Source organism: Centropristis striata, chromosome 16 (genome assembly GCF_030273125.1).
Source record: "Centropristis striata isolate RG_2023a ecotype Rhode Island chromosome 16, C.striata_1.0, whole genome shotgun sequence".
In the NCBI taxonomy this organism is placed as follows: Eukaryota; Metazoa; Chordata; class Actinopteri; order Perciformes; family Serranidae; genus Centropristis; species Centropristis striata.
Genome location: NC_081532.1, coordinates 8,517,787 through 8,530,688, shown reverse-complemented (window position 1 = coordinate 8,530,688; position 12,902 = coordinate 8,517,787). Strand labels below are relative to the sequence as shown.

The 12,902-nt window shown below is 38.8% G+C and overlaps 2 protein-coding genes across 3 annotated transcripts; one reads left to right on the top strand and one right to left on the bottom strand.

Annotated features, from left to right (window-relative positions):
• Nucleotides 1–339: 339 nt before the first annotated feature.
• Nucleotides 340–5,832, bottom strand: ddo (D-aspartate oxidase). Its single transcript, XM_059353066.1, has 5 exons — nucleotides 5,508–5,832; nucleotides 3,521–3,726; nucleotides 3,256–3,364; nucleotides 2,973–3,149; nucleotides 340–1,939 (listed from the first exon to the last, which is right to left on the bottom strand). Exons 2-5 carry the CDS (start codon nucleotides 3,690–3,692, stop codon nucleotides 1,381–1,383), a joined length of 1,017 nt encoding a protein of 338 aa, XP_059209049.1. The 5' UTR covers nucleotides 3,693–3,726; nucleotides 5,508–5,832; the 3' UTR covers nucleotides 340–1,380.
• zbtb24 (zinc finger and BTB domain containing 24) lies at nucleotides 5,346–11,809 on the top strand. 2 transcript variants are annotated; one of them, XM_059353065.1, is made up of 7 exons: nucleotides 5,346–5,483; nucleotides 7,234–8,093; nucleotides 9,222–9,389; nucleotides 9,525–9,608; nucleotides 9,704–9,787; nucleotides 9,876–9,957; nucleotides 10,856–11,809. In XM_059353065.1, the coding sequence occupies exons 2-7, from the start codon at nucleotides 7,262–7,264 to the stop codon at nucleotides 11,727–11,729; spliced, it is 2,124 nt and encodes a 707-aa protein (XP_059209048.1). In that variant the 5' UTR covers nucleotides 5,346–5,483; nucleotides 7,234–7,261; the 3' UTR covers nucleotides 11,730–11,809. The 2 variants fall into 2 exon arrangements, with proteins under 2 accessions (XP_059209048.1, XP_059209047.1); XM_059353064.1 differs by lacking the exon at nucleotides 5,346–5,483 and having other exon boundaries at nucleotides 6,009–8,093.
• Nucleotides 11,810–12,902: the final 1,093 nt, after the last annotated feature.

Here is a 12,902-nt window from a genome sequence, read left to right as displayed (position 1 = left end):
ATGAACCCAGCCCAGATAAAGGGGTCTGATGCAAAGGTTTATGGTGCTGAAGTGGGTTTGCATTTAGATTTTTTGCCAGTGTCCTTAATTCTTAATAGCAGGCCTGTTACTAATCTTTTTGCACCATGTCAATTGTGGATGCTGAGTAAGCACTGGGAGGCAACTAAGAAAAACTTGTGATCCATTTTCAAGGTCTGATCCGAATTATGTTTTCTCTTGTTTATGCCTTCAGAACAGATGAATATGTTTTGCCGTAACATTACTTTTCTTTGTGAAACAAAGGATCATTTTTCCTGACAGTGATTGTTGTTTTAGTACTAATTTAGGCCACAAGAGGCTGAAGTGCACCACTACTCCATATTCAAATCGGAATAAAAACAATCATGTTTTCTTCCAGGTGAGTTCTCCTTTTACTAGTTGTATTTAGGACACAGTGTAGTGGTGCATTTCAGCCTCAGGTCAAATTAAGCATTGCATCATAAGAAAAGAAAAAACATTTTCAAAGATAATCCTGACGAAACTGGTTTCCCCACCTGTTTCACGGATGAAACAATATTTAAGGAGCTTTGAAAGAATATGCTGGCAAAACCCTTTTCACCTGTTTGACTTTTTGCAAGAAAATAATTTAGATCAACAGATCAAACATGGAAAATAGACTACCAGAATTATTTTGACAGAACGGTGGATCTGGAATACCTGTCTCTCTTTCAGCTGAATCCAGTTTGTAGAGAAGACTGCAGCTGAGTCCAACAGTTACATAAGCATCATTGCCTGGCAGTGAGTGGCCTTTCATCTTGCATCAACAAAGCCTTTATTAATATCCATTGTTTGATTTACTGTCACATTAGTTATGCATGTAATCTGACTGCAAGCAGTGTAAGACATTAATGAAGCGCTGGGAGATACTAGAAATCAAACTGTATTTGATACAGTAATCTATCAGCAGTTCTCAGACAGAGCTTAACCTGAGCTTTTCATTTCACAGTAAATTATGTATAGTATTTCTTGTTCATTAATTTAATCAATAAAGGTTTCTTTTATATAAACATTGTAAAAATGCTAACAAGGCTGTTAATCATTGTTCTACTTTCACTCAATCATCAATAAATGTTTGAATTAAATTAATCTGACTGTAGTTCTCTGCACTCAAAGGCAACTGTAATACAGATTTTGTTGCATGACATTGTCCCATAACATTCAGTACCAATGTGTCCAATTATTCACCAAAATTACATTTTTACAAATTATTTCCCTATACACTAACGTAAAACCTACAGCTTATTATTTATTGATTTGATTTTCTGCCAGTACGTCTTATTATTTAAAGGCGAGTGTTATTGGCACATACAAAAAGCAGGATTTAGTGGAAGTTGATATAGTTCACAGTTTAGCCTGTAGCGGCATTTCATGAAGGCACTGTCTGACCAGCCCCAGTGCATCCAGGGCGGTGCCCCAGGCGAGGGTGACTCCCCAGCCTCCGTGGCCGTAATTGTGGACCACAGGCACCCTGCGACCCTGCAGCTGCACCAGCTCCCTCTCCACCCTCGGGTTCTTCCTGGTGGGCCTCAGACCGACCAACTTGCTGAGAACTTTGGCTTTGCTGACACTCGGCACCAGCCGGCTGCAGCGCTCCAGGATGCTCTTGGTGTCGTCTTCGTCCACGTGTAGTCGCCAGTCCCCCTCCTGCCTGGTGCCGCCTGCAGTGACGCCGTCTCTGCCGGGGTAGATGTAGGTCATTCCATCTCCAGCTCTGATGAAGTGCTGCAGCCAGGGGGCTTCCAGCTTGAGGACCTGGCCTCTGATCGGGTACACCTGTTCGTCACCCACCAGCGTTTTGGAGCCCAGACCAGAGCAGTTGACTATGAGATCATAGCTGCTGCTTAATTCATCCAGACTGTAGACCTTCCTCTGCTCAACGTGACCTCCAGCTTTTCTGAACCTTTTGCAAAACAAGAGTTTATGTTCTTATAAAGACTGTATTTAACTTTTCACCTCAGTGAAATCAAAGCATATATTAAACTACAATTACCTGTAAATAATTCAAATTTGTTGAAGAAAACATCTTTGACACACACACACACACACACACACACACACACACACACACACACACACACACACACACACACACACACACACACAACCCTATTATTATCTGTTCAATTACTCACCCTGTGTTAAAAAAACTTTCTCACACATGCCTCCACAGTGAACAAAGAAGGAATTTGACTTTTTTTTTATGCTGGGTTTAACAGCACAACTCACACAACTAATGCAGTATAAGGGCTTAAGCAAATGGGCAATACATTGGTATATACAGTGCGATAATAGAAATGTTTCCACTTACAGAGATCTGTAAACATTGTTTCCACTACGATAGCTGCTCGCACACAATGTCATGACTCCAGCTGCTTTGCAAGGTCATAGAATTTTGGCAGACTTGTTTTCTTACTCGAGTGTCATGCCATGTCAGGCAGTTGTTTTTGTTTTTGAAAGTTTATAACAAAGTAAGCCTTAAAGGAACACTCCACCGTTTTTTCATATTAAAACATGTTATTCGGTCAAGTAAGACGAGTTGATACAGACCTCTTGCGTCTCAATGCGTGCACTCAATCGCCCTGGCGCGCGGCGCCACTTGGCTAGCACTTAGCTTAGCCCAGTTCATTCATTAGGATCCAAACAGATGGACAGTTAGAAGCGACCAAACTCCTCCACGTTTTCCCTATTTAAATACAGCTACACGAGTAGTTAAACGACCAAGTATGGCGACACAAAATAAAACGTGGCGCTTTTCTAAGCGGATAAAAAGGATAACTATAATGTATGGCGGAATAGCACTTGGGAGCACTTCGACTCGGTGCAGTAATATCATCACTCCTGAAAAATCTTCTCCCCCTCCCTCTCCCTCTCCCTCTCACTTCCATCAACAGAACCAACGTGAGTAACCAAGTATCGTTAGATAGAGGACAAACCTGTTCTCAAGCCACGGCACATAGGTAGAACATTCACATTTTATGGTGGTGAATGCGTGTCCAAACTTGTGCCCTGGAAACAGTTTTAATTCACTGTCAGTCATGAATCGAAAACCGATCATAAACTCTGACCAGAAGGGCGTCTTATCCGCTGGAACGTCCTTGAATATCTGCCAGCTGGAAAAGAATGAAAAGAAAAATCACTGGATGCAAATAGATCCATTGTAATAGTGACCTGGCTGAGAATTTGCCCCTTTTTATAGACCCATTCAACAATTATTACCCAGAACTCAGCATTACTCCAGCGTCTGGTGAGTGTTGGGATTGAGAAATGGCCAACAGGTGATCAAAGCTGTTCTTGAACCAGTGTCTTTGTCTTTCTAAGGGAATATCTGAGAGAGAAAGAGAGTAAAATAACACATTTATACATAAAGGGTGGGGATAGATGATGAATTTAAATGCATTATACATTATTTTAACCCTGGTAAAATTGTACTGAGTCCATAACATTTAAAAAAGTTACAAAGTCGAGAGAGATTTTTGCATACCTGGAAACTTTGGAGCGAACAGGAGCCCAGCAGCTACATCACTGGTGGTGTCTGGACTGAACTTCTCAGCCAGCAGAGTAACGGAGCAGAAAGGAAGCGCCTCAGCGATGCAGACGGCAGTGGAGAAGCCGACCACGCCTGCTCCCACCACTACGACCCGGACACTTTTCATCCTGGATGCGTTTGGGCCTCAAACTGGAGGTAAACTGGAGGACAGAATATTATGTCAAATGCTGCTTGATTGCTGCAAGACAACCTTTGTTATGATTGAAAGTTAATCCACAACTACCAGCCCTAACATTCATCTTAACTGACTACAGTCCAAAGATCAACAACACAAAGCCTTACTTCAATGTAATGATAAGTTACACAACAGACATTGTAAACTGGGCCCCACAGAGCCACAGAAAGCTTTCAGTTCTGCAGACCGATCCTCACATAAAATAACCTGTTTTATGTGTGAAATTGTGTTTTTTTTTTTCTTTTTTCAAAATTATCTACAAGCATAAAAAAGCACTGGCTCATTTAAATTATTTCCCTTCTTCCTCACTGTATAATATACATATTAGATAAACATTAGAATCATAAAAGTAAAAGTACTCATTTTGCAGCAGAATGGCCCTTTTTTATAGATATTAAATGCTTCTCATTGATGCATAAATGTGTTTAATATCATAGACATGAACAGGAAACTAACCTTAACCCTAACCATGTACTTTTACAAAGTACAAAGGGAATATAATAAATATATTACAAAATTAATTAATACATGAAACACTTATTCAAAAATAAAGTAATGGATTGAGAAAAAGCACTTTATTAATATGCTCAAGGGTAGTGGGTATCAACAAAATGTATTTTAATGAAAATATGCACATTTTTATGCAAACAATTGCATCATAACATCTGAACAGTTTGTTGAAGCATTAAATTAACAAAAAAACAAAAAAGTTTAAACAGTATTAAGAGTCTAACCGATTTTATTGAGATGAAATATTAGGGGAATACATACAAAAACTATGCAGAGAAAACTTCAAGGAAATTTTGAAGGAGGAAACTTTTAAGGAAATGTATATTTATTTTTATTAACTTGCTTAATTGTTTTTATGCTAAAGAGAGGGGGAAACCAATACATATGCAAATGCATTATGGTAATACATTTGTGAATCAAAAATCTGTTTAAAAAACAGAACATAATAAATTTGTACATTTTTTTACCAATCAATTAACTGTGCCTCATTGTGCTATATTTTAGATTCATATGAAAGTGAGGTATTATAAGTTTTAAAGAGTATGTTCCTATAATCTTCAGACACAGCTCAGCTTCCCTACTATGCATTCACACCTGAGCTGTTTGGTCCGCTGAGAACGAACTCTAGTGACTTTTGTCGGATGTTCCGTTTGGTTTTTGCTGGTGGTGTGAATGCTTAAACGAACTCTGGTCTGCAGAAAACAATGGGGGTCCCTGTTCGCCTCAAAGTGCACCAGAGTTCGGTTCGCTGCAGAACCAGAACTCAGCGCATTCTGGGTTAAATTTGGTCAGAAATGTGAGAATACACCGGACCCTGGCCTGTACTAGCAGGTTTGACAACAAGGCCTACAAATAATTTAGTGACAGAATGGTGACTAATGGATTCAATCGCACAGCGGGTCGATGCTGCATAAAAGAGAAAAAAGTCCAGATTAAAGTCCGCAACTTGGTTCGGAAAAGTGTCAGCTGGTTCCCTCACATAATCAGTCTGAATGACGAAGGACGGCGTCAGCAGCGTGATGTTGGCTTACATGTGTTTATAATGCTTGGTGCGTTTGATAAAAAAAAAAAACACATTTAATAAAGTAAAGGATAAAACACAGTGTGAAAGCAAAGCAAACCAAATGAAAAATGCAACAATGTTGCAACTTCACCACTGAATCGCACGGAGTCCACCAGACTGAATATGTGAAAGCGTAAAGAAAAACGCAGGTACTGTAAAGCTACTTGACCTACCTGTAAAGATAACAATTTCCTGGTACACTGCAAAGAGGACTCTGAGTAAATGTCACAGTCTCTTCGGTATCTTCTGTCTTTAAAGGACGTGCAGGTCCTAAAAATAGATTCCCTGGCAATAATAACAGTTAATTACACGGCCAATAAACTCAACTGTATAAAAACGGCCCGTCTTCTCAAAGGAACCCCTCTTATTAGGTTCTTGTTGACATTTTAAACGAATATCCGAACCAAAATAGGCAATTGACTGGCTGGTGCACATTTGATCTATAAAACATGCGGCATGCAGTCCCTTTACATTGAAGGAGTTCGTCCATCCGCAGTATGTATAGATCTAATTGTGAGTCTCGTCAGAACCCCTCCTCTCGCGATAAGTCACTCACATTCACGCCCTCCGTCCAGCGTCCAACGATAGGAGAAGGTAAGGTCCTCAAAGCTCACTATTTTTGAATCAAACCGCGGTTTGCACACTGTCTTGTCCCAAACAGAAATATTACTTAAATATAGTTAGTTTAACACATTATTTGAGTCCCTTGATTCGCTATTTCGTTGAGCTTTGGCCTGTTTCTGGCTGGCAGCGGGTGCATTGTTTGTTAGCTTGCTTGCTAACCTTCAAGTTGTTTACATCACTGTATTATTTCTCTGCAGTTTTAGGGACCAAACATTTGCAGTCAAACTTTGTATGAATGTGGCAGACAGTACAACATAATTGTAGAAAAACCTTGCATTAAGTTGTGAAAGTTATAGTCATGTTAATAAACAGTTGTATGATTTACTGATCGAATCGTTCATGTCATTTATTAGGTAAACAAATAAACAAGTCCAAAACATTCCTATTCTTCGCCAACTTACTTCTACCTAAAATGTGGGGATTCACTTTGTAACATACATTATGATGTTATGTATATATTAATGTAGCTTACTCTCTTACCACTTCACTTTATCACAGTACATATTTTTCTGGTGCACAATGTTTACATATTAAGCCTACTAGACTCACTGCTATTAATCATACTGTGTCACTAACTTCGTCTTTAATTGCTCTTCTACAGATCATATTTACTTCTACTGTTGTTGGTCTTTTTATTTTATTTATACTTTTACTCTTATATTACTTGTAGATACCTTTTTTTTTCTTTTACTCATACTACTTCTAGATACCTTTTATTTTATTTATGCTACTTACTTTTGTACTAGTTGTATGTACCTTTTTATTTTATTGATTCTTCTACTCTTATACTAGTTTCGTATGTCTTTTTATTGATTTTTTAAATTTTTACTTATCTTTTTGTCTGTAGTTATTATTTTGTCTTTGTGCTGTTACAACACATGAGTTTCCCCTCTCTGGATCAGAAACATCTTTATCTGTTGGTTATATTTTTTAGATTAATAAAATAATGTGTTTCGTCTATAACTTGTGTGTCCATCATAATTTCAAATTTCCTGTATTGTCCAACGAACAGTTTAAGAACCAAATGTTCATTTTACAATGATTCCAAACATACACAAAAAAGTTTTTATATAAATAACTTAAAATGCTGAATATATCATCAGAGTTGTTGATGTATAATTATATGTTGTTTGGCCAATCAATTAATGAAATAAACTTGGTAGCACTGAACTATAGCAATAATCATAAGGAAAAAGTTCTAAATTTAAATGCACATTTGTGGAGGAAAAAACTATGTACTTCTGTTACTTTCTTCCCTTTTTTTAATGCCTGCAGGAACAGAAGTGATAGTTTCGATGGGAAGATGTCTCAGAAAGCAGCAGCCAGGACTTCATCACTCATGGCCCTTCATTCAGATTCACATAAGCAAAGCATCCTGAGCAAATTCGACAAGCTTAGGAAAAGGGATCTTCTGTGTGACATCACTCTTGTTGTGGAAGACGTGCACTTCAAGGCCCACAAAGCCCTGCTGGCAGCAAGCAGCGATTACTTCTCCCTCATGTTCACGGCAGAGGATCATATCATTCAGTCGACCTACCGGCTGGATGGTATGTCAGCTAAGATGTTTGCAGCAGTGCTGGAGTTCATCTACAGTGCCCAGGTGTCTGTGGAGGAGAGCGCCACAGAGCAGCTTCTGGCTACGGCTCATCTTATCGAGGTCAACGACCTTGTCAAGGTGCTAACTGAACTCACACACTCTTCTGCAGCGGTTAGCTGCGGGGAGGTGGAAGTAAAGGCAAACATAGCTGAGGTGTCAGATCTGCCAAAACGCAAAAGAGGACGGCCAAAAAAAAATATGCTTGTAACAGAGCTGGAGGGAAGAAGTGCACCATGTGAGAGTTTAGAGGAGGGACTGGCTGAAGATATGGACTGTGATGATGTAATGACTGAATCAATAGCTAAAGACGATGCAGATTATAACCCAGGGGCACACCAGAGCCGACAGAGCAAACGAAAAATCCGGCCACCAATGAAATACAAGAGCTACAAGTTGGGCAGCGACACAGCAAGCAGCAAAGAGCCCGGGAAGAGAGGCAGGAAAAGGAAATACCCCAACACTGAGGCCCGATGTGAGGACTGTGGCAAAGTGTTCAAAAATCCCCTCTTTTTAAAGATTCACCATAGGACTCATACAGGTAATCCACCTTGATTGTTATGATTTAACATGGCGGGCCATCGGTTAGTGCAGTATGTTGCCAAACTCTTATGAAACAAGTCAAATTATATTATATTATTATATATTATCAAAATATTGTAGTCATAATATAGTATGTCATCAAAATTTCAGGAAAAAAACATAACATAGTATGTCATCAACATTTTATGAAACAACACATATACCAACTATACTACCAAATATATCAACAGATTATAATAGACCCATATTCAGCTTTTAAAATTAATATTTAGCTTTCAAAATTTTAAAATTTGACCATTTTTGACAAAAATCGACATTGTGTGTGACTTTTTTCATTTTTTTGGGACACCGCATAATATGGTGTTTTTCTGCCATTCATGGCCAATTCATTCTCTAATATGTATCAACAGACTATCATTGACCCATTTGAATTATTTTTAGGCATTTTAAAATTTGACCATTTTTGACAAAAATCGACATACTATAGTATGACTTTTTTAGAGGGGGTCATTTTTGAACATCCCATAATATGTTTTTTTCTATAATTTCTGGCTATATAATGCTCTAATATGTATCAACAAACTATAATTGACCCTTTTCTAGCATTATTAGGCACTTTTAAATTTGACAATTTATGACAAAAATCGACATGCTATAGTATGAATTTCTTTTTTAGGGCATCATTTTTGGACATCCCATAATATGGTGTTCTTTCCCTTTTTTGGACAAATTATACTACAACATGTATCAACAGAGTATAATTTCTAGCATTTTAGGCATTTTAAAATGTGACAATTTTTACAAAAATCGACATGACTTGTGTTTTTCTGTCATTTCTGGCCCATATTTTATGAAAAATCCTCGTATAGTATGACAACAGAATTCCATTAAAAAAGTCAGTATAGTATGTTGTCAAAATTTCATGAAAAAAGTCATAGTATAATGTGATACAGAATTCTATTTAAAAAAATCATAGTATAGTGTGTCGCCAAAAATTTCATTAAAAGTCATAATGTAGTATGACGTCACCATTTTATGAAAAATGTCATAGTGTATGTAATGAAAAATCGAATTTCAGTTTCTTAGGATGTAGTATACTTTCCTGTGTTTCATCTGTTTTTCCAAGGTGAAAAGCCTTTCCGGTGCCTGGTTTGTGGGAAGGGTTTTACCCAGAAGCACACTCTGCTGGTTCACCAGCGCATGCACACTGGAGAAAAGCCTTTCGTCTGCACCATTTGCTCCAAAGCGCTGTCCACCAAAAACTCCTTACAAGAACACATGAACCTCCATGAAGGTATCTAACAAGGTTTATCATGGCAGTTTTTCATATACTTGGGCTTGTACTCTTACATTGAAAGATGAAAGAAGATTGTCAGTGTGTTGTTTTCTGCCTTTACAACAAACCCTTTCTCTTTACCTGCATCCGTAGAAGACAAATCCTTCACCTGTGATACATGTGGGAAAACCTTCACTCAGAAGAGACAACTCAAAAGCCACTACAGAGTTCATACAGGTGAGAATCACAGCTCTCTAACTGCACCAGGTAATTCTAATGTATTCACTCTAATGGCCGTCTAATGTATTCTTTATTCTTGTTATTATTTAAAGGAAAGTCATTACCAGAATGTGCTCAGTGTCATCACAAGTTTATGGACACGGCTCAGCTGAAAAAGCACCTGAGAACTCATACAGGTAAACACAAGCTATTAAAACAAAAATAACTGTGCAGCTAATATCTGTTATATGTGTGAAGCACATGATGACATTAATATCCTTACAGGAGAGAAGCCTTTCACCTGTGAGATTTGTGGGAAGTGTTTTACTGCCAAGAGCACTCTGCAGACTCATATCAGAATCCACAGGTGAGAAATAGGTTTCATATACTAAAGTCCCAACATGCATATGAGGAATAACAAATAACAAAGGTTTATCATTTAAAAGCTTTATTTAATTCATAGTGTGATCAAGATAAACATGGAATGGAGGAAGAAGTTTTATAATATGGTGTTTTTCACAATTTTTTCACAGACTGCACTACTACATCTATCAACAGAGCATAATTGACCCATTTTAAGCATTTCAGACAATTTAAAATTCACCATTTATGACAAAAATCGACATGCTATTATATGATTTTTTTTAGGGGGTCCTTTTTGGACATCCCATAATATGCTGTTGTTTCACTGTTTTTGGACAAACTATTCTACTACATGTATCAACAGGGTATAATTGACTAATTTTAAGCACTTTTAGGCGTTTTAAAATTTCACAATTTTTGACAAAAATCAACATGCTATAGTATGACTTTTTTCAGTTTTTGGTCATCCCATAATATGGTGTTTTTCTGTAATTTCTGGCCATATTGTGCTCTAATATGTATCAAGAGACAAAAATCGACCCCTTTTAAGCATTTTTAGGCATTTTAAAATTTCAACATTTTTGACAAAAATCGACATGCTATAGTATGACTTTTTTCAGTTTTTGGTCATTTGGTTTTTTTTTAGAGGGTAATTTTTTGACATCCCATAATTGGTGTTTTTGCCTGTATTTTTGGACAAACTATACTACCACACATATCAAAAGACAAATTGGGCCATTTCTAGCATTTTTAGGCATTTTAAAATGTGACCATTTTATATTATTTTACCATTAAGATCATTTTTATTAAAGAACAAGCACAAATACAACAATGTCAGAACACTCCATTACAAGTAAAGCATTCAAAACTAACTTAATTAATATCAAAATGTCCTTTTTCAGGGGAGATAAGCCATATGACTGCAGCATCTGCAACAAATCCTTCTCAGACCCCAGCGCGAGACGACGACATGTCGCCTCTCACTCAGGGAAGAAACCCTTCACCTGCTCCTTCTGCAGCCTCTCCTTCACCCGCCTGGACAACCTCAAAACACACACGAAATCCCACAACAAGGAAAGAGCTGTGACACCAGAAGCCTCATCAGATGCAGCGGGCGCCGCGTCGCCGCCAGAGGAGGTGCGTAACATCCTGCAGCTGCAGCAGTACCAGCTGCCCTCCAGCTCCGAACAGGAGATCCAGCTGGTGGTGACGGGAGGCGTGGACGATATTAACTTTGTGCCGGGTCAGAACCAGGAGATCAGCATCATCACAACAGAAGGGGAGACGACGGACTCGGCCCACTCCAGACTCACCCTCCTCACCCAGTCTTCAGGAAACATACAGAACGTGGCTCTGGTCACTCAGAGCGGCGTGGTGGACCCGAGCCCTCAGATTCAGACCATCAGCATGCTGGAGGGCCAGATGACGCACCAGCCTGAGCAGATGCACGTCATCACTCTGAGTAAAGAGGCGATGGAGCACCTCCAGGCCCACCACGGCCCCCCGCAGCCCCTGCAGATCACACAGCGACCCGTCCAGCAGCTGCAGGTGATGCACCAGCCCATCCAGCAGCTGGCCGTCACTCAGGACGCCTCGCAGGTGAGCAGGGAGCAGCAGAACCAGGCCATTCACATCAGCAGCCAGAGCAGCCAGCCCATCTCCATCAGCCAGACCAGTGAGCAGATCTCCAGCCACCACATACAGGGACAGACCTTTCAGATCCAGGCTGGGACCGTCTCCTACCTGTACACCACTGGGCTGCCGCAGGAGAGCTGAGGGGGGGGGCGGATGAAACTCAAACCACTGGCTGAGAGACATGCATGTGGCAGCAAAACAAAATACAGTCATGGAAAATATAATTAGACCACCCTTTTTCTTCAATTCCTTGTTCATTTTAATGCCTGGTACAACTAAAGGTACATTTGTTTGGACAAATATAATGATAACAAAAATAGCTCATAAGAGTTTAATTTAAGAGCTGATATCTAGATTTTCCATGGTTTTCTTGATAATGATTTTGGTTCCTTAGAAGAAAAAATACTTCCTAATAAGCCATAGTTTGGACAACATACAATTTGTTTACGGATCCTGAAAGCTGAAGACCTCGTGTTTTAACACTATAACATTCATATCTTCGAGGTCATAGGTACAACACCCATGTATGTTATGTCATAGCAGTTATGAACTGTGACAGCGTGTTTGATGGGACAGTTTTCACCTTGTACAAATATAATAACAAAAATAGCTCATAAGAGTTTAATTTCAGAGCTGATATCTAGACATTTTCCATGGTTTTGTTGATAATATCCAGAAACATCATCAGAAAACCATGGAAAATGTCTAGATATCAGCTCTGAAATTAAACTTTTATGAGCTATTTTTGTTATCATTATATTTGTCCAAACAAATGTACCTTTAGTTGTACCAGGCATTAAAATGAACAAGAAATTGAAGAAAAACGGTGGTCTAATATTTTTTTCCATGACTGTAGTGGGGAAATATTTCAAATCAAATTCATGGACAAGATACAGTGTTTTAAGACTTTTTTAATAAAATGCCTTGTTGGATTACAAATTAACTAAAAGTTTGTGTCTTCACTTTGAAAAATAACATAAATATGAGTCCAGATTAGACATGGTTGCAGAACACAGTAAATCCTGAGATTCAATATTGCATTGACATTCAGCAGAGAAGCCACCGGGCTCTCTGCATGTTAAAGCAGTTGGTGTTGCTTTACAAAACACCCAGGGGTGAAGCTCACAGGTCTGGTAACAACGTCTCAGCAGTCAGGACACGCAGGCGAGACTGATCCTGAAAGAAAAACAAAGGCTGATTTGAATTTATTTATCCACAGACGGCGTAACGGCAGTCAGGACAACTGGGCGAAGCTCCAAAGTATTTTGACAGTATGAAATAATAGACAATGTGGTGAGGTTATTTTGTGAACTA

Coding starts and splice junctions, on each gene's coding strand:
- ddo (XM_059353066.1), bottom strand. CDS start 3,692: ATGAAAAGTGTCCGGGTCGTAGTGGTGGGAGCAGGCGTGGTCGGCTTC. Junction 3,365..3,520: donor GTTCGCTCCAAAGTTTCCAG/GTATGCAAAAAT, acceptor TTTCTCTCTCAG/ATATTCCCTTAGAAAGACAA. Junction 1,940..2,972: donor GTGCCGTGGCTTGAGAACAG/GTTTGTCCTCTA, acceptor GTTTTGCAAAAG/GTTCAGAAAAGCTGGAGGTC.
- zbtb24 (XM_059353064.1), top strand. CDS start 7,043: ATGCTGAATATATCATCAGAGTTGTTGATGTATAATTATATGTTGTTT. Junction 9,609..9,703: donor CCACTACAGAGTTCATACAG/GTGAGAATCACA, acceptor TATTATTTAAAG/GAAAGTCATTACCAGAATGT. Junction 9,788..9,875: donor GCACCTGAGAACTCATACAG/GTAAACACAAGC, acceptor ATATCCTTACAG/GAGAGAAGCCTTTCACCTGT.